At 42.1% G+C, this 26,083-nt stretch overlaps 1 protein-coding gene across 1 annotated transcript in view; it reads left to right on the top strand.

The window, feature by feature from the left end:
• arap2 (ArfGAP with RhoGAP domain, ankyrin repeat and PH domain 2) overlaps window positions 1-22,491 on the top strand; it is a 115,211-nt gene extending 92,720 nt beyond the window's left edge. Inside the window, exons 18-33 of the mRNA XM_061066277.1 lie at window positions 222-285; window positions 724-726; window positions 1,125-1,288; window positions 2,838-3,050; window positions 3,270-3,375; window positions 4,705-4,852; window positions 7,008-7,085; window positions 10,025-10,099; window positions 10,682-10,799; window positions 12,623-12,748; window positions 13,661-13,797; window positions 14,651-14,733; window positions 17,498-17,533; window positions 18,518-18,581; window positions 21,081-21,203; window positions 21,443-22,491. Coding sequence (XP_060922260.1) covers window positions 222-285; window positions 724-726; window positions 1,125-1,288; window positions 2,838-3,050; window positions 3,270-3,375; window positions 4,705-4,852; window positions 7,008-7,085; window positions 10,025-10,099; window positions 10,682-10,799; window positions 12,623-12,748; window positions 13,661-13,797; window positions 14,651-14,733; window positions 17,498-17,533; window positions 18,518-18,581; window positions 21,081-21,203; window positions 21,443-21,805 — 1,901 coding nt within the window. The 3' untranslated portion in view covers window positions 21,806-22,491. The remainder of the gene's footprint in view (window positions 1-221; window positions 286-723; window positions 727-1,124; window positions 1,289-2,837; window positions 3,051-3,269; window positions 3,376-4,704; window positions 4,853-7,007; window positions 7,086-10,024; window positions 10,100-10,681; window positions 10,800-12,622; window positions 12,749-13,660; window positions 13,798-14,650; window positions 14,734-17,497; window positions 17,534-18,517; window positions 18,582-21,080; window positions 21,204-21,442) is intronic.
• The last annotated feature ends 3,592 nt before the right edge of the window (window positions 22,492-26,083 follow it).

Genomic DNA, 26,083 nt, shown 5'->3' with positions numbered 1-26,083 from the left:
AATAAATGCATCGACTTCCACAAAAAAAAAAGCCTCTAAGCGTCGGCACTTTTTTCCGACAGAGATGGAACATCGAGAATGTCAAATCTAAACTGCTCCCGATGCGTCACGGTGCACGAGCACGGAACGCGTTGCTCTTTTGAACGTACGCCGTTTTGGAAGACTGCATTTACCACAGCTCGTCGCTCTTTCTCTTGTTTTTCTTCTCTCTCCTCCCTCAGCCGTCTCCACGCACACCGAGGGTGAGGAGAAGATCCAGGTCCTGCTGATGGTGGAGAGTGGAAGGTACGTCACTCACTGGAAATAAAAACCCCGCCCCCGAAAAGAAAGGTGTGCTAATTGGCACCGTGCTTGTGATTCCATGCATTATGCAGCGGCTTTGATTCTGCCGTTGTCTTGTTAGTCCGAATGCACCTTTACCTGCTGTAACCATCCGAGGTAATTAAACCCGCGCTTGGCCGCCTGCCTCAGTTAGAGAGAAGGGGTGAGATGGCAGGAAACACAATTTTACATCTCCTTGTTTGAATAACACAACCAGACTTTGTGCTTACTCGGTTAATTGCCATTTGTCTGTGTGCGTTTTTGATCAAACCTCAAGGGGGAAAACGCCGGTTGTTGATGGGCGTGTGTTCAGTGGAGGTGCTTTGGAATTTTCTTTTAATGTTGTTGGTTGACTTTCCAAATACACAAACACTGCAGAATCAGAAGGTATTTATTGCAAAGTAGGTTTACACCTACCTGGAATTTGCTCTGGTTATTGGTGCATACAATGAACATAGAAACATAAAAACACAATAAATAAACCACACATAAGAAAAACAATAAAAAACAATATATATTTACTCACTATTAACTTCTTATTTACTCACTTTTTCTAATATTTATACAAAGTAACATTTATTTAGACATAAACATATCTATGTAAAAATATATAAAAGATAAAATATATAAAAAGTGAAGTAAAAAGTGATATGCAAATTGCAGAATGCAAAACAGTGAGCAGTGTCAAATTGCAATATGCAATGTAATGCAGTATAATATAATATGTGTTAATTTCACTTAATAACAAACGCCATATTGTCACAGGAATGTTATTAATGATGTTTGTTTCTTTTTTTTAACAGAACAGTTTACATCCACGGCTTCAACAAGACGGACTTTGACCTGTGGCACTCGGCCATCTCTCTGGCGGCGGGCACGGACGGCAAAGCCCTCGGCGACCAGCAGCTGACCAAAAATGGAGTCCCCATCGCAGTGGACAGCTGCCTCGCCTTTGTCACTCAGTATGGTGAGTCGCTTTTTAAATTCATGTGTTGGGGAAGAAAAGTTTTTCGAGGAAAGGAAGTTCAGCTGGACTGTTATTAGGATTTCCCCCCCGGAGGAGCTGATTCACTCAGTGTGCTGCGTCGTGATGAGAATTTCATGCTTTCCAAAAGCGGCGGCGCATAATGCTGCGGTGACAGTATCCCATCTCTCCTCCGAATGTAGTCTGACTTGTCACGGCTCAGATTGTTCCAAAATATAGACACACAACAGAAATGGGTCTTTTTCTTTTACATAGTGATTGTAAACGCATCAGAGAGGCAAAGGGGGATTTAGAAAATGACATTTACGTGAACTTTGAATGGAATTTGACTTGCAATTCAGATTAAAGTGGGATTATGTAACAAGACGTCAAGTCCTCAACCCAATAAGAACAGAATGTTGGTTATTGTCCTGTAATTATAATTAAAAAAGTGTTAAGACATATAGAAATATATGTAATGTACATTTGTTATTGCGGATTCTACACATTAGACTCAACTCTGGAAATACTGCAGATAGAGCCAGAAAGCAATTAATTAAACTGATTTTATTTATTTATTATTTATTTATTTATTTATTTATTTATTTATTTATTTATTTATTTATTTATTTATTTATTTATTTATTTATTTATTTATATTTATTTATGTATTATTTATTATTTTTATTTCATTTATTTCATTTATTTCATTTATTTCATTTATTTCATTTATTTCATAATTAATGTTTTATCAGCAATACTCTATAGCCCTTGTTAGTTCCAGGTTCAATATGTGCACTAGGGTTCTTTCAATAAGTTTTCAATAAACGTTGAACCCTTCTGGCCCTTGACTTGTAGCAATTCTTTAATTTCGGCCCACTGTGTATTTGAGTTTGACATCCTCTAATGATTAGAGGATATATAATAATATTAAGAATAATAATGACGGTCAAATGTTTCATCCATCATAAATATCCACTATTAAGCAAGGCCCTCTTGTGCTGATGACATCATTTGGAGCCAGAGTTGTGCATTTTCAGGCCCATGTCTCATTTGCTAACATGGAGGAGGCGGGGTTTATGACATTTAAGTGAACTTTGAATGGAATTTGACTTTCAATTCAGATTAAAGTGGGATTATGTAACAAATCCTCAAGTCCTCAACCCAATGTGAACATAATGTTGGTTATTATTTATTTATTGTCCTATATTTATAATTAAAAAAGTGTTAAGACATATATAACTATATGTACTGTACATTTGCTATTGCAGATTCTACACATTAGAGGATATATAATAGTAACAATAATAATGATGGTCAAATGTATCTCACATCATAAATATACACTAATGACATCATTTGGAGCAAGAGTTGTGCATTTTCAGGCCCATGTCTCATTTGCTAACATTGAGGAGGCAGGGTTTATGCCCTTTACTGCTGACAGCCATCAGGGGGCGTTCAAGACCCCTTGGCTTAACTTTCACACTCCATCTTTATAGACAGTCTTTGGTATTAACGGTTATTTATTGTTTTGTCTTGACCTTCCCACTAGGGTTGTGCCAGGAGGGGATCTATCAGCGGCCCGGGGAACCTGCTCGAGTTTCCCTCCTCCTGCAGGACTTCACCTGCAACGCCCGCAATGTGAAGCTGAGGGAGAAGGAGCACCACCTGGAGGACGTGACGGACACCGTGAAGAGCTTCCTGTCTCAAGGAGAGGACGCACTACTGACCAAGGAGCTCTATCCATACTGGGTGTCTGCTCTAGGTACCTTAGGTCAACATCAGCAAGGCAAAATATGCCAGTGTTTGAGACAGGGTTTCATTATGAGAGATGAAAAAGAAAACCCTTGCATTTGCTGTACAAAAAAAAACGTAAAAGGACAGTGTGGCCTTTGTGTGTGCGACCACGTCTCAGTGTGTGGTTTGTTGTGTTAGACGTTGCGTGGAGTTGTTCTCGTAATGTGCGTTTTTTCTTTCTATGTAGACGAGAAGGACGAGAAGCAGCGAGTGAAGAAGTACTCGACTTTCATAGAGAGCTTGCCGAAGATAAACAGATCGACCCTGGAAGCTCTGCTGCAACATCTGTACAGGTACACACACACACACACACACACACACATGCAAGTCAATGTTTGAGTTAAGTGGGTTTAAACAATAAAAACAGGACGTTTTCTACAACTTACCTTGACGTGATGGACCCTGGCCCCCAGGTTCTGTGTGTAGAGCTCTCAAGCTTAAATGTTTTTTTTCTCTTTGTCTATGTGTAGCTAGATTCTCTCTCGTATATCTTTGTCTGGTCTGTTTATTGCTCTGCTGTTGCCGGCGCTGGTCCTTGGTTCTTTGTTTGACGTGATCACACAGCTTCTTTGTTTTGTAATGGACCTTGGACTCTGAGCCCGGCTCCATTTCTATTTGATAATTCAAACTTTCAGGGCCGATTTCAGGTTTTAGCAAAAAAATGAAATGAAACACAGGCTTCATCTCCGACAATGTTCCATTTGATTTACAAGGACGAGTACTAATGTCAAGTACTGTGCCTTAAGTTGGCGATGTTGCTGGTAAGACTACAACCAAATAAATTGCAATGTGAGAACAAAACAGCAGCAAATGCAATTAAAAAAAACATGACCCCGGGTTCGGACCTCCTTCTGGACTTTGTTGTGTGACAACTCCAAATAATGATAATAATCCAACCTAATCAGTGCAGCCACTGCACATTTTAAACCCAATAGAATATGAGAACTTAACAAATTCTACTTCAGAATTCTCTTAAAATTGCCAAAACAAGGTGGTAAAATGTATTTGTCACCTGCTGATTCTCCTCTTGCCCCCCCTCTCCTCTCACAATGACCCACACGCCCTGCTGTTGCATGTTCGATTCATTTTTCATAATATTCTGATGAATACAATTAGATTTAATCGAGTGGCTCATTATTAAGAAACCTGTGTTCTGGACTTCAGCTGTGCTTGCTCATTACCCATGAGGCTCAGTGGGCTAGTTCCTAAAATTTTCTTTTGAAAACATTTTGGATTAGTTCTCAAGCAGAGTGTTACTTGCACTGTTAATAATTGGAACAGGCAGGTTTATGCTGTTATGCCTCAGGGACCGGAGGGATTTATGTGTATGTTGTTCATCCGTATATTCGTCCGTCCTTGTGTCGGGAACATTATATCTTGAAGAACAACTTGAAGGAGTTTCTGCAAACTTAGTAGAAACTTAGTAGAAATGTTCACTGAGACTCACCAATGAACTGAATGGACTTAGGTGGTCAAAGGTCAAGGTCATGGACCGACAGCGGAAAGTTGACATTCAGCAGCTTCATGTTCTCGATACAAATAATAAGACTTTAATGCCCCTTTGTTGAATTTGTGCTTATTTATTTATATTCTCCCTAATCGTCTGCATCCCTGTGCTTCAGGATTCACCAGTGCTCCCACCTCAACCGCATGCCGAGCGACAAACTGGCCAGCGTTTTCTCCTCCTGCTTGTTCCAGACCCGGGGACAAACACCACAGGAAAGTGGCGTGGTCCGCGACCTCATCAACAACTACATCCCCCTCTTCAATGTAAGTCCTGATGAACTGATGTATTCTCCTTCCCCACCTCCCGCGGTTTGACAGCACTCCGAGTGGAGAGGAGCTGATTGGGAAACAATGAGGCTGAACGGAACGTGGTTATATCCTCCACCTGCAAGTTAGATAACATTACATCTTTATTCCATATATAAATATATATATATACTCTAAAAAAGTTGGTATACTTGAAACTTTCAGAATTAGATATTGACAGCAGTGTCTTTGCTGACAGATGGAACACATTTCCAGAAAGTCACTGAGAACACCTAGACTCCTGTCCGGGACGTCTAGCGCTTGAGGGGGAAGAAGGTTTATGACTCTGCTCTATATGTGAGATGCCATTTTGAAAAGAGGAAAAATATAACATTAGAAAAAATCAGATTTTATTCTCCCGACGTTAGGGATGTGGGAGTTAGTTTGCTTGTTTTTCGTCTCAGTATTAAACTTGTCCATCTTCCATCCATCCAGTGCATCAATGTAATTTTCATGTCATTCCAATCAATGAATCAATCAATAATTGATAAAAGCATTTAAATATCACTATAAGGGTTACAAAGGGGTGGACAGTTTCCGGTAAATTTCGGGAAACTTTCCGGAAACTTTCCATGGGAAGTTTAGCTCGGGAATTTTGGGAATTAAAAAAAAAAAAAAAAAAACGCAAATTAAACGCTGAGCAATAAAAACATCGTTCAAAACTCTATTTTAAAGATGTATGAAATGCAGCATAAGCTGCACATTGAGTTTCAACCCTCCACTGTGCATTCTTCCATCACATGCACAGATAATTCCCAGCATCCTTCACTCTACAGCAGGGCTATTGAGGCCTGCTGTAGTGTGCAGGACTAGTCAGGTAAGTTTCGATGATATTACTGGGGGAAATATATTAGCATGCTGATTGAGGATTGTTCATCTGTTCATCTAGCCTATTTCCATTCATTTATCCATCAATTTTAAAATATGTTTACAGACGATTCCAATTGTTTGGCTAACTATTTATATCTCTGGCATTGCATTAGTGTTTTTTTACAAACTTTTTTCTCATCTTATTCTACAGAACAATGCCACGTGCACTATCTCATGTGTAGAGACATTTCACCCCATCCAATGTAGAAGGAAAGGCTGTGTACATTTGAAAATACTGTGTTAAGAATGACACGATCCGTTAATTCCTGTATATTCCGGTTTATTCCCATTAATTCCCGTTAAAGCCCATGGAAAGTTTCCAACTGTGAATATTTCCGGAATTTTGAAAACCTAATCACTATATTGCACAGAGAATCTAAACCAGGCATTATTTACACTCCTATACTTCAACCATCCGGGGAGAAGAACAGTTTTTGCCAAATCTCCACAATAGACTTGACTTTGCTGATGTGTGGATGGGCGGGGGTGTGGGATCAGTGTTCCCCTTGGAGAGCTGCCTGGATTACGGGACGCGCAAGAGCCGATAATTCCCGGCGGAACGCCCGGATCCCTCAAAGCCGGCGCGTTCACTCTGAATCGGTTCCGGGGACGCCGCCACTCGCATCACAAATAGCCAGTGAGCTCAACCGGGTACGAGCCCAATAGCGTTGGAACGCCGTGACATAAAACGAGTGAGACGTCTCGCTAATTACGGCTCGGGCTCGCCACTGGATTCCGTGGACTGGGCCTATTATCAGCCCTAAACACACACACACACAGACACAAAAACACACACACACACACACACACACCATGAGTTTGTTTATCTCCTCCCAATCTTCTCTGCCATTCGTATATTCTCGAATAAACCAAATTGATTTCTGAAAATCATAATGATGTTAAAAAAAAGAATAAGTTTGAATAAAAAAATAGAAGAAAGTCATTTCCCACACAGATTTTTGTGAAAGAGAAGCAAATTCCCTCCGTGTATCAAACGCCTCTCAGCTCAGTTTCCTCCTTCCCAACGCATTTCAGAAAGTGTCAAATCGAACGACCCAATTCCGCATTTTGTTTACGATATTGTTCGGTGTATTTCAAGCGCCAGAGTTTATATTATTACCGGAAGTGGTTTTATAATTCCATCAAGATGCTCAGTGTTTTCTCATGAAAGTTTATTTTTTAGCTGGAGTTTGAATTAAAGTCTTGTGTGTGTGTGTTTGTGTTTTTGTGCCGTTTCCAACAGGTCAATGAAGACCAGGTGCAACAGATGGAGAGAGAGAATAGCTTCATCACACGCTGGAACGACAAGAAGGACACCACGGTGAGTCCGACCCGCGGAACCCGAATGGAAATCACCTGCTTGTGTGGGCTTGTGTCTGCTGGTATCGATTTGCCTGCGTGTGCGTCTGGGTCTCTCAAATCCGGGATTCATTTGAGCAGTTTTCCTGGCAAACACCGAAGGTCGTGGGTAGAGTGTGGGGGGGGGGGGTTGTATGTGGAAGGCGGCTGGGGGGGGGGGGCGAGGCAGGTGAGGGAAAAAGGGCTTTGTTCCTGTTAACCTTTACGCCAGGTACTTTACGCCTGGACGCCTCTGCCGAGAAAAACATTCGGCTTAGATAACTGGTGGAGGGAAAAAACTAAATCACAGGCCGCTGCTGCTGCTGCTGCTGTTGTTGTTGTTGTTGTTGTTGGGATCTGAAGTAAGTTGTCGAATAGCACGCCCCCCCTCTACTTGTCCGTTGACATTTAGAACATGTCCGCCGCTGTGGGGCAGGAGGGTTACTCAGTGGAAAACCAAATGCTATTATAAAGCTGTCGGGCGTGAAAATTAGAATTTTAAATCTTGGACAACTATGGTCAACAACAGAAAAGCTTTGAGTTCTTTTTTCATTTAAAGTAATCATTTAGTGTAATTATATAACACCATCAAGACAATTTCTCTAACTTAATTTTAGGGATAGTTTAAGAAATATAAAGCCTGTGTTTATAGTGGTCTGGGGTTCAGGTTTATATGAGACATTATGTCAAAACCTTTCATCAGCAGCTTCTCTATGTAATTGAGACGTCTGAATAATGTTTAGTTCGTTTTTCCGGTCTAGTTTTTTTTTTAAATTAGAGCAAAACTACATTTTCTCATTTGACTGATTATTAACAAAAGGAGTCGACGGTTCCAGTTCGAGAGGTTTGTTGAGGCTGTGGATGAAGTGAAAGATGTGCTTATGATTGACATTGAAAAATAGTTTTTTAACTTTGCATTCGTTTAAAAAAACTTTATGGAGGGTTAAGTCCTCTTTCAGGTTTAACCTTGGTATTTTAGCCTTTTCCTTTGGAGACAACAATAAATGTGTATTTTAAATTTCTGAGATTTTTAAACTGAAAGTGAGTGATTACGTTATTTTATGTTATCCATCTTCTCTCAGTCCCTTCTCTTCTTCTTTCAGCCTTGTCCAACAAGGACAAACCACAAAATATCTTCACCCTGTTTGTTCCCGTTGCCAGTAGCTTCCTTTCTCAGACTCCTAGACTTCCTCTGAATACTGAGTTTCTTTTTTTATCTGAAGCACATGAAGCCGAATGGCTCCTTCATATCTCTGCCAAAGGCTCCATCATACTCTCAATCGCTGTCGCATTTGTCTCCATTACGGTCGCTCCAATTTTCACCCCGGCCAAACCAATCATAGCTGGTGGATGTAAAAGCAGCACCAGTATCAGGGCCTTTAGAATGTGGTTGTTACCAAACCAGGGAGGTTGAGGTGCAGGTCACAGCTTTGTCCAACAATCGGTTCTTGGCTCTGCACCTGAATATCAAGACAAGCTTTCTACAGGAAGCTTGTTTTCAGAGGTGCTGGCCCCTGCAGGTGAAAGTTCCGACCTCATCCGCTTCCTTGGCGAGCCGGACCCTCGCCCGACCCGGGGGAGTCAATGAATCAGTGATATAATGAGGTGTAAGGCAGAGTCATGCCTTGCGAGTTAGGAGTGTCACTTCAGAATCAATACGTGCATTTACAGCCAGGCTGAGTGCAGGAAGGGTTTGTCTCTGTTTAAAAAAAAAAAAAACAATTTCACTCACATTTTTCCTGCTTCTCCACAAAGTGAGGTTATTTCCTGTCCGTCTGTTTGACTCGACCAACGCCATGTTTGTAAAGTGCGCCCGGTCGTCCTCCCATCACACAACAATGAAATGGAAAGACGGAGAGTGTTCCGAGCGAACCCCCCTGTCCGTCTGTGACATTTTCACAAATCACAGCTTTGGCCGGTTTGAATGACTGTAATTTCTGTGTCCTTTCGGTGCCAAGCGAGTCAGAAGTGGCCTCCTCCCTCTAATCATGCGATAGTTCACCCTGATAAAGCCAATAATGGACTCCTGTTCAGCCGCACGTTAAAATGACAAGGGAGAAGTAGCTGTATCGTCCAGATCGCCGGGGGAACCTTCTCCTGTTCACTTAGTTGTTCATTTTTCCAGCGATGGCTCAGCACTCACCTCGGTCTACCAGCTGTTTGAACTTGGTTTCACACAAAGTGAAATTATCACTCACTTGCTTACAATGTCACAGAAAAGTCATGTTTTAATTGGATGACAAATATTTGTTGATTTGTGCTTTTACTGAGAATTTAACCTGAATGTCTGGTAGAAAAGCTTTAAGTTTTAATCGTACTGAAATTCATCTGTGCCAATTATTTGGATCAAACATTTCAATTTCAATATTAGGAGGATAATCTCTTTTTTAACTCTATAACGTTTCAATAACTTTCAGTTATTCAGAAGGAAGCAATTTCAGTGTATTGACGGGTTAACTTTTGAGGTTAATGCCACAAGATTCAGAATCTGCAGGAAGCTGTTTTTCTTGGCTCCTTCCGACGCTTTTCCTTTAAGTCCTCCTACACGTTCTGTAATCGGCGTGCGTGTCTCCAAAACATTTCTAAACTGCCCCCACACTTAAAGTTAACACCTGTGGAAAGCCTTTCAGTCTCAGAGCAGGTGAAACACGCGCCTCCACCTCTCCGCTGCTGCTGTCTCGCACGTGTTCTCTTTATTTAGTCGGGTTTTGCATTCCATTATCGCTGCTGGGTTTCACTTTGCCTCCAGCGCCGACAACGACCTTTACTTTCCACCAAACACTTTCGCTCCACTTTTTCTCCATTTGGATTCCTGCCACACCGGAGCCAGGAATTCAGACGAAAAGCCAATTAATCCAGCTGCATTGTTTTTTGTAATCCGACTGATCTCTCTTTCTATTTCTCTTCCTTTTCCTCTCTCAGTTCTCTCCAGCTGGGGACTTGATCTTCGAGGTGTACCTGGAAAAGAGAGCGCCGGAGAACTGCTGTTTAATCAAGGTATAAGTGTGTGTCTGCGTGTGTGTGTATTAAAGTGTGGGTCCGTACTCTCGGTGCGGGCACGTGCCTCTTTGTGTACGCCTGCTTTCCCAAAGGCCTCTTCAATCGGGAGGTGAAATAAGAGGGAGGGATGAGGGCGGGTGGGAACGAGAGGTGGAGAGGTTGATAGAAAAGGGCAGAGACATTTGTGGTTTAACCCCGGGGGGATTATCGCCGGCGAAATAAATCAAAAGCAAACCAATCAAAGAAATGTCTGATTTAATTGTGTGAGTAATCACAGTTTACGAGCATGCGGGTCACTGCAGGTTGCAGATTCCTTTCCCAGGTTGAATAGCGACGAGGTTAAAGAGGATTCCTCGGCTTTATTACCCTGTGGAATAAGGCCGAACATTCGCTTGGTTCAATCCGGTTCAGGTAGAGGTAATGACGGAGGAGTTAGCATTTAATCAGTGCACCCTGTACGTTGCTGCGAGTCAAATATCCGCTCCTCAAAGGAAGAGTTGAGGGCAGAGGAATCTATTCCGGCTGCTTATGATCTCAGCTCTTTATAGTCTAGACGTTTGATATCTGTTCTGGCTGTAGGTCTCTCCCAGCATGAGGTCCGCGGAGCTCGTGGAAACCGCGTTGAGCATGAGGAACGTCCCCTTCAGCGCCGAGGACCTCTGGACCACCTTCGAGGTCATCGAGAATGGAGAGCTGGGTAGGAAGGTTTTTCTAATTAAAGAGTCCGTCAGATTTTTCCATTTTCTTTGCGTTTTTATTTGCAAAACTCTCTTACGCCTCTAAAGTTGGAGAAGGGAAGATCACTGTTTATCCTGCTTCACTTCAAACCTTGTGATGCTTCAAAGTTTCTTCACTTCAAAGGTTCACAAGCAAATAAAGTTTTCGAGTTTTGCTGTTGTGTGTTGTTGCTGCTGTCAACTTTTTCTTAAAAATATATGATCATGTGACACTAATTTGAATAAGAAACAAGCCATTGTACAGAATAATGGCCACTCTTTTATTTTGTCAATTATATATACTCTTTGAAATTAAGTTTTGGATTCAACCACATCTGCAATTACTGACTCCTGTAATCTGTGGCTCTTAACTCAAATGAATTCTGATGCATCATGGGAAAATATACCACGAGTTGTGTACTTCTGAAAGAGCCAAGCACATTATTAGACACCTGTTGCATGAATCAATGTGTTTTCTGATGAGCAGTTTAAGGGATAACAGAGTAAAAAACAAATTTACACATTAAATAAATAGGCGTTCCTCCAAAACCTTCCTCTAGAGTACATCTTATAATTTCTTCCTCCATAAAAATCATGTAATCTCTGATTCTCATGCAGACGCGTACAAAGATCCCACTTCCTCTCATCGGACGACCTCGTGATTAGACGACTCCGCCATCTCTTAACGAACCCGTCTCTGTGAACATGGGAGCACGCCGAGAAATGATATGCACATGAATTAATCATCTTTACCGTCATATGTCACGAATTACCTTAATCCCTCTTGCATGATCGACCTCCTCTTGCATTAATATGCACAACGCCACCTCCAGCCTTGCACACCCGCATCTGATCACCTGCGTTGGCGGCGGCGAGCAAAGGGAGAGGGAAAGTCAAAGTTGTAGCTTTGTCGCGAAGTTGCTTAGCTGGCGTTCCCGGCGCACGTTTCATCAGTTCACTGGGAGTTTACGCCGCAACTCTTATGTTTGTTTTTCTCCCGGCAAAGTTGCAGAGGGCACGGCGTCCTCCTCCAAAAAGTGTCGGCGTGTTGAATACTGAATACATTTTGCTGTCGTTTCAGCATATTTTCCCCAGCCAAGACAATATGTCTGCGGAAGAGTAAACAGTGGAGCTATTTTGAAGGTGGTAGCGTGACAGGTTTTGCTCATAAAGCCGTAAAGAAGGGAGGGGGAAGTGCGTTAATTAGCCATTTTGCTGGGACAGCTGCAGATAAACAGGAAAGGGGGAGCCAATATTTGTCGGGAAATGAGGAACTAATTCCATGGCCTTGGTCTGCAGAGATTCCAGAGGGGAGATAAGCTCACCGTTATGAATAAGTTATGCCATTGTGGCTCTTTTTACCTCCGTCTGGTTATGAAAAACAGGTTGGGGGGGGGGGTGGAGATGGAGGCATCGGAGCAGGGGTGGTGGTACACAAATTATCTCCGTTTATTCTTTTTCTTTTTTTCCCGGCTCGTAGCGTGTACCCTGTTCACCAATTAGGACGAGATAATAGGTCTATTTTGCACATGAGTGTGTTTTTATAATCGGCTCCCGATGTGCCGGAGATAAATTAAACTACTTTGTGATGGAAACTGAGGGAGAACAACAACATCATTTGGTTATTTGGTTAAGTGGGATTAGTCACGGGGGTTTTGTGATAAGAGGTTGTGATTGTGCTTCGTGCATTTTCTAATCCGTGTTTGACCAGAGGCCGGAGCGGCTCGGCGGCAGGTGGCTGGTGGACTCTGAGCCACAGATCTCCCCCCCCCCCCTCTGACCCGGTGTGTTTCACTCCTAACAGAGCGGCCGCTGCACCACAGTGAGAAGATCCTGGAGCAGGTGCTGGAGTGGAGCGCCTTGGACTTCCCTAGCTCTGCTTTTCTGGTCATAAAGAAGTTTGCAGGGGCTAAAGGAGCTGACGGGAAAGGTAAAGTATTCCTCCAATGGGACGAAGCCATTAAAAACCGGTTCCTTTGGTTCAACTTTAAGGATTGTGTGTGTGTGTGTGTTGTCATTCTTCATCGTAGCACAACAACTGTTTGCTTTCATTATACATCAATCTGTTGATTCCTCAATTAGTTGTTTACCCCGTACATGTACTTCACCAAACCCAATTTACATGTTGAACGAAAAGATCATGAGTTAACTCTGCTAATTACATAAATTAGAACTGATAAAAAACAAATATATGTATTGTATCACATTGAGGTACCTGTAGTACCTTATTACTGTGTGTTTTGAAGAATTCATTAATACTACGTAGGAAACATTGTGAGAAGTTCAAAGTTAAACATTACATGAAAGAAATGGAAAAGGGTTATAATAGTTTGACGAAAGTAATAATAAGCATAAACAATTAAAACAGTTAGATTCAAGGATAAACTTCTGGGCTTCTATTAAGAGGTTGAAATAGTTTCCAAGTTAATGATAATTATCAGAAATACAAACAGATTATTACTAGTTAGCTAAATGGGACTGATGGGATTTTACTAAAGATAAATAACTAGATTTAAGTGGATGGTAGGAACTGAAAAGCAGACTTGAAATAAACATAATGTTTGTATTTTTGGTGAATTTACAAATGTTATGAAGTAGAAAATTGTTTGAAATGAGAAACTGTGAATTATGATTGTTGTTGATGAAGTGGTGCTTACAGTCATCAGTCGTGCTGTGGGATACATCAGTGTCAGAACCAGTTGTGACATCTTTGAATCGTATAAAACTGAAAACACCACATTGAACATCTCCAATCAGCTGTTTGTTGGTATTTCTGCTTCATTATTGACCTGTTATAGATTGATTGATTAGTAGATGATTGACTTTTCATTCTGTTTTCCAGACGACCTGAAGCAGTTAGTGAGAGGCGACCCTCTGAAGTTCAATGACGGCTCCACCAAACTGCTGTCGGGCCACAAGTTCCAGGACAAACACGTCGTGCTGTGTGCAGAGAAGCTGCTGCTCTACAGAGATATCAAAGCAAGTATACTTCTTTTTATTTTCCAGGGGCTGAATCCACTGTCACATCTACAAACACACACACACACCCGCCCGCCACAGTGTTGGCTCTCGCATGCAAACACACAGAAGTACCTGGTGAACAGAGCACGCCTCCCGCCACCGGGGGAATCTCAAAGGTTATGGAGCTGCTTAGGAAAACCAGACTGTGTTAAAGCGGAGCCCGCATGGCTGCAAACCGCCGAGATTGAACTCCGCCCAAACTCTCCGCTTCACGTCCCTGGCGACGTGTCCGTCCAAATCCTGGAACGGAGGAGGAATATAAAACACACACTTGTGGCGGTGGACTTCCCACTCTCTTTTGAAAAGGGAAGAACACAGTGGGTTCCCCGGAGCCCTCTTTCTTCTCAACACATTCCTGCGGTTGAAACAAGGGATTCGTAAAGGGAGTGAGGAGGAGTGTTAATTATTGATGGAGGTGCAGAACTGAAAGCTTTATTTTCTATATCAGGGTTCACAAGAATACACTTAATTACTGCATGAATGCAAAGGAAATAATAAGTAAGAGAAATTTAATTGATATGCTTTGGCCTGTACAATTATTGCTCGCTTTATACTTAGCGCAAATTATGTTGGAAGGAGACGTGTGTATTTGCCTCCTCCTGGTAATGATTCAAATTGATTGTCGTGCTGTGATGCTTTTTTTTTTAAATGGCACAGATCATTTGTTGGCATTTTGCATCATCTCGGTTTATTTAGCTTGGTCGAGTGTAATGTGATTCTCGCCAGTTTTTTTTTTTTTTTTTTATCTCGTTCTTTCCCCTTGATTTATTCATCCAAAAATATTCAATTGTTTTTTCTTTCTTTCTTGCAGAGCACTAAAGCAGAGAAAGCAATCCCACTCAAATCTGTGAAATGTTACCTGGGCCTGAGGAAAAAGCTGAAACCCCCGACCAGGTAAACTGTGCTCGTATGAATAATAAACCTCTGGTGATGTTTCTTTCTCTCTGAAATCTGAATGTATGTAGATGAATTTGGGATTCAAATCAGCAGTAGATTTCCTAAAACTACCCAAACGGACGATTCTGGCGAAGTGCTTTGCATGGGCACATGTTCCGTTTCCTCTAATACTGTCGATATAAATGATTTCAGCTACATTTGACTCGATTTAGATTTGCAGCTGAGCTTTTTCAGATGTTGAATTAATATTTCAAATAATAATATAGTTGGACATTTCCACTATTCCCTCTTTTTCACTATGAGATGAAAAAAGGCAATGTGAGCGAGAGGAAAGTGCTTTCAGCTCAGCATGAAGGTCAGCGACTGAATTAAAAAGAGGTTTAACTTTTCTTATTTTCATTTTTTTACGCACGTGAAGTCAAATAAATTCGCGGAAACAGTAAATTGACGCAAAGGTCATAACTCGAGGTCCATTTATCATCTGTTTTTTTTGCTCCATTATTACCTTGGCAACTCAGTCGGCCATGGACGAGGCTGGTAAGTGTTTTATTATGTAGAAACTATTGGTCCTAAGTTTTACAAAGTACTTTCACATACTTCCATGAAGTTGTCGTGCGCCACCATTTATAATCATGGGAGATATGAAACAGTGTGTGGATAAAAGACATCCGAAGGTGTAGCGTTTCAATTATCACCACATGTTCACGTTATTTTGAGCTGCGGTGTCAAAGTGTAAAAGCAGCAACACTTTTAGGAATCTGTGAAATTTAAATGAAGCTATTACGTGTTAATTCAGTGTGGTAACCTTCCCTGTGTGTTGGAGGTGTGTGGACACATGAAGGTCTGAACCCGAACAGAACTGATTCCACCGAACTTTATCACTCTTTATTATTTGTCACCTGAGCGGGAACTCTTTTGTCCCTGTGAGGATCCTGTAAGAACGATGACTCTGAGTTCTCCAGTGTTTGGATTGGTCAGTATTTAGGCTGTTTTCATCGGGAGGGATTCGAATGGAGGCGACAGAAATGACAAATATAAACCACAAAAGAAAGGAAATATCTCTGGGTTAATAACTTAGTTACTTCCTCCCTTTGTCGGTCTATGGTGAGACGTTGAAAACCTGTATTTACTTCACTAACCTCAAATTCTGCTTCTATTAATTAGACAACAATTATGTTTCTGCTTTTAGTGGCCATTTGTTAAAATTTCATATTCCTCTGTGCATATTTTGTGATGCTATAAATATTGCAATAAAACAGACAAATCTTTGCATAAACCTTTTAGTGCAGAACTTTGTTGCAGCTTCATAATAATCATTAAGACCCAAAGCAGCTGCTGCACATTCGTAGCAAATCAACCCCGATGTTTTATTAAGATGAGCAAATAATAATACATTTATTATTATTTGTGTGTATCTGATGTTGTGCACACGTGCAGCAGTTCATGCTATTAGTCCCCGAAGATATATCACCCCTGACCCCATCGTATTTGTCACTGTAATGGAACTGATCACGTTTTAACAAATACAAATTATCTAACTCTGCTTCCGAGGCTGGAAAATATCACTGCCACAGTTTTTATTTTAATGATCCTCCATTATTATAATTTACGACTCATGCCCCGACCCGCAGGAGCTCCTGTTGGTCAAACAAAGAGGAAACGTCTCGAGGAGCCCAACCCCAATATTTCACGTTACCCAATTACAATTCCTCATAATTTTCCCCATGTCGGAAATTTCAAGTCCGGCGAAGCGTGAAAAATGAGTCCGGCCGAGCGTTTGTCTGCGCCGCTCGGTCCTGCAGGGGAGAAAAAAGTGGATAAGAGAGAAGAAGTGGGAGATGAAGCGGGAAAGGGAGGAGGGGAGAGGGGGGGACAGAAGGAAAAAAGAATGATACAGCCTGGTATCATAGATATAGGCCGTTGAGTGGGCTGTGGGAGAAGTCATACGGCGAATAAAGGAATAAAAGAGCGAGTGCTGAGGAGAGCGCCGAGTCATGGCGAGAGGGTTCGGAGAGGCGGCGCCCCGGTACCTCGTTAGGCCGAGGTCGGTCTGTGAGGGGTCGGATCGGCTGCCTCGACTCACAGGAGTGCTGCTCCGGGGCTGCCGGCTCTCCGCCTCTGCCCCCCCGCCGGCTTTGTTCTTCCCCCACTTCTCAGCAAAGGATGTTCAGGTGTCTTCTCCCGGGAGGCGCTCTTTCCACCTTGTTGTGCCTCTGTGCAGGTTAATTCATGCAAACAGGCCCAAATGTGCACTTGTGTGGAAATATCTTGCACCTATGTGGGAAGGGGGTCGTTTTAGTTATTTTTTGCAGCATCACACAATTAACAGTTTTCATTCCGGACTCAATTATGCTCCAGTAATTATCCCACTTGCAAAAGTTCTGGTTTCTTTTGCAACTCTCCAAAGAAACTGTGCTTTAAACCTTACAGGTTAAAGGCACTCGCTCATTGTATTGAACAGTTGAGCCCAGAGTACACGTGCGTCAACATGTGGGCTGAAGCTGCAGCGGATAACTTAATTAATTCCTCTATTTATAACCCAGCGTTTCTTATATGTTTTCTATTCCTCTGCATTTTAATGAACAAGGTTTTGACCTGCTGCTTTCTTTAACATTACTTTTTAACTGTGTTTAATACTTTAAAGTTGTTCTTTAAGGTACTTAAAAATGCCACGTGTACTCGTGTATATGTGCACGTGTTTTTCAGGATAAATAAAACAATAAAAGTTCCGATCTGACCCACGTCCTTCTTGTTTCAACAGCTGGGGCTTCACCATCTACTCTGCCAAACAGCAGTGGTGAGTTCTCCAGTTCAACCGCCGATGAGTGTGACCTCTGCACTTTCCACTTCAGAATATCTCTAAAAACAGAAGTGGGAAAAAAAAAGTTGAAGTGAAAGCACTTTGTGATCTAAGTGGGTTTATTAACGGGGACGAAAGTGCAGTTTAATAATGGGACTCGTGGCCTCATGCTGGGTAGCTGCTGGTCAACAATCGGGAACTAAATCATGGTCAACTTTTTATTTTTCTTCATTTGTAGCTGCCGTGTAAAACTAACTTTAATTAAAAGGCACCCTATAGGTTTGCTAATAAAACGCCAGTACGCTACACTCGTACATTTTGTACTTGAGGCCATTTAATTACCCTTTAAAAACACTTCACTTCCTCCCACTGTTCAATAATCAAGCGAAAATATCAGTTTTACTCTCCACTTCATGACGTATATCTTTGATTAGAGTCTTTACGTCACTTAGATTAAAGAAAAGCAGAGAAATATTCAAATAAATTAAATTAATTTATAAAAAAAACTGATTTAATATTAACTACTTAAATTAATATTGCTTAACAAGTACCTATGCCAAAAAACACTCCATTGTCAGCTTTATTCCATGTACAGACCAAATGCAGGGAGCTTTATGATATAAGCAAAGTACAGAAAATGAGCACATTAGCACACGACAGAAATAGCTGCCAATCAAAGACAATACAGTACCACCCTGAATCGGATGACAGGTATTATTTAAGCCATCATCCTAGATTGTTACTTTTGGCACTAATCACCGCGGCAAAGGCGCACTTCACCCCTGCCGATTCACGCAATCACGGCTAATGACAGCCGGCCCTCCCGTCGTCAAGCGATCAACGAACTTTCCTCCTCAGAAGAATCGGCGCCCGGGTGGAGAGTGAACTCACCGGATCCGGTCACCTGTTGGAAAAATGAGTGTGAGGGATAATAAGGTGGAAATCAGCGGCTGATGTGAGTGCTCTCTGTTCCCTCCTCAGGCATTTGTGCTGCGAGAAGAGGGAGGCGCAGGTCGGCTGGGTGACGGACATAATCAGGATGAAGGTAAGACGATGATAAACTGAGACGTTGGAGTGAGAGGGAGGGAGTCACTCGTGCAAAAGCCTGATGAAGTCATTTACTGAGTTGAAGCTGAAGCACGCAGAAGGGAAACATCTTCTTCCTCTAACTTCCTGTTACTGTTGCAAACCCCAAAAATACCAGCGAGTTTGATAAACCCGTTGCAGAAACATCCCTTTTCCCCTTATCCATGTGGAAAATACGCTTGATTACAGTCGGAATAAATCATCTCTTTACAATCCATATCTCGGGGAATGGAAAGGGAAGATACGATAAATCATATTTCCCCCCTCCAATCATCCGTTTCCACGGTGCTGTTAGGCAGATAAAATACATAAACAGGAGGAGAAGTGTAAAGTTTTCGAGGTCACTCAGCAATAACATAAATCATTTTATGTGGCAAAGCTGTGAGAATAAGGTCAAGGCGACTGGTACTTAGCCCCCGGATACAGCCGAGTGTTGTCACTGTCGGTCGCTGACACAGCACATATGAGATAAATAATGCAAGACAAAGCAAACACAGTGGGGGGGCCGCGACGGATGTGTCATGTTTCTGTATTGTTTTTAGGGTTGCAAAGGGGCAGAAAGTTTCTGGTAAATTTCCGGAAACTTGCCGGAAACTTTCAATGGGAAGTTAAGCTCGGGAATTTTGGGAATTTTGAAAAAAAAAAAAAATAAGCAAATTAAACGCTGAGCAATGAAAACATCATTCAAAACTCTATTTTAAAGATGTATGGAATGCAGCACACGCTGCACGTTGCATTTCAACCCTCCACTGTGCATTCTTCCATTACATGCACAGATATCTCCCAGCATCCTTCACTCTACAGCAGGGCTATTGAGGCCTGCTGTAGTGTGCAGGACTAGTCAGGTAAGTTCCCATGATATTACTGGGGAAGACATATTAGCATGCTGATTGAGGATTGTTCATCTGTTCATCTAGCATATTTCCATTCATTTATCTATCAATTTTCTCATCTTATTCTACAGAACAATGCCTCATGTGTGGAGACATTTCACCCCATCCAATGTAGAAGGAAAGGCTGTGTACATTTGCAAATACTGTGCAAAGACCTATGTTAAGAATAACACAACGATGCAGAAGCATATAGTCAAGTGCCCAAAGTTTCCTCAGGGCTCAAATCAGCCTATGACAAAACAAAATGTTTATATTTATGTCTGTATATGACAAGGTAAATACAGTTAGTATAAATTACCCACAACATTTCCAGTTTATTCCCGTTAATTCCCGTGAATTCCCGTATATTCCCGTATATTCCCGTTAATTCCCATGGAAAGTTTCCAAGTTTGAATATTCCCGGAATTTTACAACCCTAATTGTTTTTCAATCTCCTGCTTATGGCTGCTGTATTTTTGTGGAAAACTGTCTTGTCTCCTCATTAGAACAAACGCACAAGTCCACTCATTTGTGTGTAAAGGACTTTAAGTTGAACGTCACGCTCGCACAATCTCCGAGTAGCAGATCATACAAAAGATTCCCGAGCTCTCAAAGTGTTCGCTCAGCACCTTTCATCGGTATTAGCCCGCCGCTCGGCTTCCTTTATGGGAAAGCATCTGCGGCGCCGAGTTGTTTATCACAGGTGCTTTACTGTAAAAGCCTTTTAGTGCCTTCGTTTGGGCGAGCGAGCGAGAAAGGGCACCGTTGTCAGGGAGAGATTGATTTTTAAAGGCGAAGCCAATTTTTTGCCTGTTGTTTCCAAGTGTTACGAGGTGTTTATTTCAGCCCCGGCTCGGTGACTTTTCTCTGCTCTTTGGATCAAGAAAAATCCATAGCAGACCGGAGCCGGCTAATAACGTTAGGATCCTCCTCCCAAATCCGCTAAATATCAGGATTGTCAGCTTCCAACACCGGGGGATTGTGGAAGGACACGGGGGCTTGTGGGAAGGGCAGAGAGAAAGTGCAGATGAGAAAAGTCGGCCGAGAGCACTTCAGTTGTTCTTGATTTCCACTCTCTTACCTGTTAGAGAGCATCCTGATCCCACAGTTTCCATAGCAACCGGCGGATGGAGGGCCTCATATCGAAGCAAGGTGGTTTGGGGCGCTGGTGGTGGTGGCGAGTGTTGGAGGGTTCGGTGGGGGGGGGGGCAAAGGTGCAAGGACGGGTTGTGGCAGTGATGAAATGAGGATTTGTTAAAAAGAGACGGTTCTGTAGGTCGGGGTGGGGAGGGGGGGGTTACGGTGATATGAAAGGATACATTGTTAGAGGGAAAGTTTAGCCAGAGATCAGAACTCTGCCACTTTTCCTTTTTTACAAAGATACTTGTGTTAGTCTGGCCAGAAAAAGAAGTTTATAAGAGACGTGTGCTTCCTGTTTCCTCTTTCAATAGAAGTCGGCATTTATTATTGGTTGTCATGATCAAGAAATATTAATCAAATAATAATATTAACTATTACTATTACAAATAACTCCCAAAAATGTTTTTGAATGCTGCTCATTCCTGTTGTCGGTTCTTTGTCTCCAGTACAGTTCTGACCTCTGTTCCAAGACCGTCAACTCAAAGGACGCTGCAGATCACAAATCCTCCAGAGGTGGCGCTGTGGCTGAGGTCCGCAAGATTTCACCTCACCTTAATTCCAGGAAACCGGTGAGAATTTATTTTTGTTTTATTTGCAACAGTTTGGTTAAAATGTGAGTATTATATATGGAAGGTTTCCAAGTTTGTCGTCCTGATGATTGATTCATGCATCCAAGTTGCTTCTGGCTGTGTTTCTGTTTCAAAAGATTACTCAGAACTCAATAATTCACTTGTTACCTTCATTAAACTTATTAAAATTTGCCCCCGGGCTCCATGGTTGACTTTGAATCCCATCTGGTTCATTTCAGCAGATCGACAGGAGGGCGTCTCTCGCTGGAGGCAACCAGGGCAACACAGAGGAGGCCGGTCCTCGCAAGAGCAGCACAGCAAACTGTCCGAAGCCTCATATCCTCTTCAAGCCCCCGGACACTCTGCCCATCCGACCCTCTGTGAACGCTGGGCAACCTCCAAGGCATCATTCTCCATCCCCGGCCAGGCAACACCCGCCCCTGCCTCTGCCTCTACCCCCCAAGGGCGTCTGTAAGACCGGGAAAAGACCCTCTCTGGGCGGGGAGGGGATGCTGCCGTCGAATCTGCTGAGCGAGCTGAACTTGGTGCTGAACAAGACGGGCCGCGTGGCCAAGAGCGGCGAGAGGCAGGAGGAGAAGTGAGCAGGAGATAGAAGAGTACTTTAATGATCAGTTGAGGAAACATTACAAGCCCGAGAGCAGAAAGGGAAAAGTGTTAGAGACTGACGAATGCAGATGGAGATGAGGGTGAGTTGTTGGGGGCAAATCATAGCCTAAAGACGGCTTTGGAGCTCAGATGTATATATAAAGCAGCGCTAATGCACGAGGGGATGTGAGAGGAACCAGGTGCAGGTCATGGAGACCTCAGCTGGACATGGCGCTGACCCAAGCACTACAATACGGGATTTATTTACCACTCTTCTAAAGTTTCCCGCAGAATACTCAACACGCCTGCTCCGTTCTTCTACTTTTTCCGGCGACTATTTAAAACAAAAAGCTATTTTATCCTCTTATTTGACTCTTCAGGGAAATCATGTACCTTTATTTTCTTATTAGCACTTATGCTGCAAAAGCTATTTCATGGAGTTGCACATGTTAAATATATATCTGTTGTATTTTTAATCGTAGTTTGCGGTCCAACATTAACACACACAATTAAAACATGTGGAAATAGTGCAGTGATAATCTAATTCAAAATAGATGAGCTGGTTTAGAGCCCAATGCCCGTTAACAGTATTTCAGACATGACATGCTGGGCAACTTCCTGTGTAATTATTTATTTGTAATATTTTGTTATCTTTGTAGCCGTTAAAGGACCGTTTAGCTATTAGCAGTATTTTTTTTTAGACATATCAAAGTAATTTTTATGTACAGTATGAATATGTTAATAAACATGAAATATGCTTAAAAATGCTGTTTTTTATTCAACTCTGTAATACTTAATGATAGATGAGTTGCATTTTTGATTTGTTGTTATTTCCTGTACACAACTTTATACTTTTTATAGCGACTGCACAGCCACATCCCTCAGATAGTTACAGTTTGATAAAAATGAAATACTACATTGAGTAAAACCATTAGGATGATATGTAAATGATTAATTCCTTGTATCATGATATAAAAAGTGATTAACATCAGTGTTGTTGTTTAATGAAAATCTCACCATCATCCATTTTAGATTTATTTTGCATCATTAAGACAGATTTTTTTTTTTATGTAAAATTGCTCTCTATATGTTTTATTTATATTTTAATGCGGCATCTGCTCTCTGCAGCTGTATATTATCACCATGAATATACTTATAGGCTCTTTAACACCATGTAAATCTGCTCAGTATGTGTATATATATAAATATATATATTGCTTCTGTACACTGGTGTTCCATGAACAAATCTGAGGGAAGCTCTATCCCCCATTCTGGATCTCAAGTTTAAAAATTACTTCATCTTCCATCTTTGACTTATTTATATCTAATCAGATCATTACTTCACTTGTAGATTTCCTCCCATTCCAGCTTTTTCTCAAGTGAGATGGAAGAACACACTCCCCACCTCTGGTCACATGCTCTCGTTGAATAATGTATGGCGGTTGGAAAAAATGCACACGTCGGCAAGTGTCACACAGGTTCCACCATGAAAAATTCATATTAACGCTTTATTTTCATTATGCTTCGTGCGCCGGCTGCCTGCCCTTTGTTTCACGTCCTTATATTCCAATCATGGAGTTAGCACATTTGTGCATTCATGGTCGCAGATTTTTCTTATTAAGGCTTTGTTTGCACTGTGCAAATATGTATTTTCTTCTCTCGCCTATGCAGCTACGTTCATTGTATTAGTAGAAATGAATACGTTCCCACTTAATTGGCCTGTCGAGAGTCATTTCCCACTCCCAGCACCTTGGCTCCTCCTGTCAACAGGCTCTCAGCACAGACTCTGGGTTCGGATGTGTGATAATGCAGTGCATGTGCCTTTTGACTCTGAATAATTTGTTCTACATTAAATGCCAATTTCCTTTTTAAAATCCCATTATTACCCACTGGAGAACAGTGAAGATAACTACCCTTTTAAATTCTGCACCAAATTTGCTTCTCATCTCTGGTGAATTCACTTGAGCTGATGCCAAACCACCTCCGCTTCCTCTGGATCTTCCCTCAGACGCTCGTCTCTATGTATCTTTACCTCTTCTGTCCTCTGTGCCTTTATAACCCTGCATCTCTCTCCATCCCTCCGAGGCCTGTGGTGTACAAAGGTCACCATATGGTGGGAGAGAGTTCAAGGGGGAAGCTCTGCAAAGTCATGCACATTATTATGATTTTTTTGTACATTCACCAGGACACTCCTTGTTTACTGTAGTGCTGTATTTAAGTGCAATCTCTAAGGACCTACACTGAACCAGTAGTGTTATGGAAGTATTTTACACAATTGATCAGTTTGATGTTCCTGAATATTTCAATCAACTTTAGCATTGTTGGAAGGACAAAAATATATAACATGCATGTCAATATTTGTCTCATAGTATGTTATATCTTTAACCAAAGTCGTATACTCTTCAGAAACATGCAGCAAAAAAATGTAAATGTATTTGAATATGAATTATTAAATAAGACAACATAACATTATAGTTAAAAAAAAACCATGATTTGTAGTTGAATAGCAAATTGAATAATAAGCATTAATTTGTCACTTTTCTCTTCCTAACAAACACTTAACTCGTAACACTACAGGTCACGTTCACACAGCCCTTCAAAATAAAGCACTTCTCGCCCTCTCATCCCTTCTCGCGCAGATGGAGGAGCCATCAGGGGCAATTTGTGGCTCAGTGTTTTGCCCAAGGACACTTCAACACTGCCTCGAGGAGCCGGGGATCCAACCATCGACCTTTGGATTATAGTGGTCGACCCACTTTACCTCTTCACCGAGGAGCTAAACCTTGAAAAACAAATGGAATTGGTCCTTTAAATACACAATGCTGAAAAAAATAATGATTATTTTGATGAAATAGTGAAAGATTTATATATATGACGGATTTGACTGTGCTTTGAGTCATACAGTGTGTGCATGTAGGGACGTACTGTAGCAAAATACCTGAGCTGTGTGCAGCAGTGGAGAGAGAGAGAGAGAGAGAGAGAGAGAGAAACTGGGGAGAAGGGGATTAGAGAGAAAAGAAGCGAGCTGATATGCTCGAAAAACAGAGAGAAAATGACAAGTTATTTCAAAAGAACAGACATGAGTCGTCTGATTGGACGTGAGATGCCTCTCAAATAAATCCCTGCAGCCTGTTGGGTTTTTTTTCTCCCAAACAAGGCGTGTTCGACTTGGGGCCGATGCCGGTTTTTGAAATGCGGAGGTTATTGATCAGCCCCTCGGCCTTGTGGAAGTGTCCGCCGAGACGGCAATCAGACCCCCCCCTCCACCCCCACCACCACCACCACCACCACCACCGTCTTTGGCGTTCGCTCGCTTTGTCTGTGCATACTAAAAACATCAAGGGGCAGAAATGAAAAAGGCAGCGGGTTGAGTGACAGGTCAGAACACGGCCCTGATACCACTCCAGCGAGCCTCTCCGGCAGCAGACACGCAATTAAAAACGATACATCCTTTGCAGCCTTATCTTAGAAGTTTACTCAATTTCTTGGAGGAAGAAGGGAAAAAAAATTTGCAAAGATACCAATGTTGACTTAAAACACAGCAGACGTCCGCGAGGGTGCTTCCACAGAAATGAAGCAATCTCCTCGGCTTTATCCCCGGGCGCTGTAAATCAGAGCGACTGTACTGTTAGCTCTGACATACTGCAGCTGTAGAACACGCCATGTCGAGCCGCGGCCCCCGTTGATTTACATTTCCAGAAAAGGGTAAGCCTTATATTAATGGGGCCGTCCATTTTAAAGGGGCTATAAATAGCTCACCGCGTGAACTCGGCCCACTGCCGGCTGCTGCCTTTTTTTTTTTTTTACGCTGATCCACACATTCTGCCCTCTAATCTCAATTCTATTAATGTCTCGGGTGATATTTACGACACGCGGAACCCTTTTAGCCTGACACGGCTGTAAAGTATACTTTCAAAGCAGCCAAGCTTTATCTAATTAAATGCCTCTGCAATTGCAATTCAACTGGGAGGGAGTCTTTAAAACCTCAATCAGTCCCCACCACCCCCACACCCCCGACCTCCCTCTCCATACTCCGGTTGGAGCGAGTCACCGCAGACCTAATAAAGGAGGGAATGTTAAACATTGCAATTAAAGGCAGCAGAAGAATACGGCTGTAGATCATCTTCATATTCCCCATTGTTGGGATTATGGGAATGCTGCCAGATGGAGGAGGTCACCTCAGCAATAACATTGTATTTGTTTAGGGGGGGGGGGGGGGGGTAACCCTGTGTGCTACTGAAGACTATTCCCAAATTGTTATGCATATTTGCATA

The sequence above is a fragment of the Limanda limanda genome, chromosome 22, assembly GCF_963576545.1.
Source record: "Limanda limanda chromosome 22, fLimLim1.1, whole genome shotgun sequence".
Lineage (NCBI taxonomy): Eukaryota > Metazoa > Chordata > Actinopteri > Pleuronectiformes > Pleuronectidae > Limanda > Limanda limanda.
This window is presented reverse-complemented; position numbering and strand designations above follow the sequence as displayed.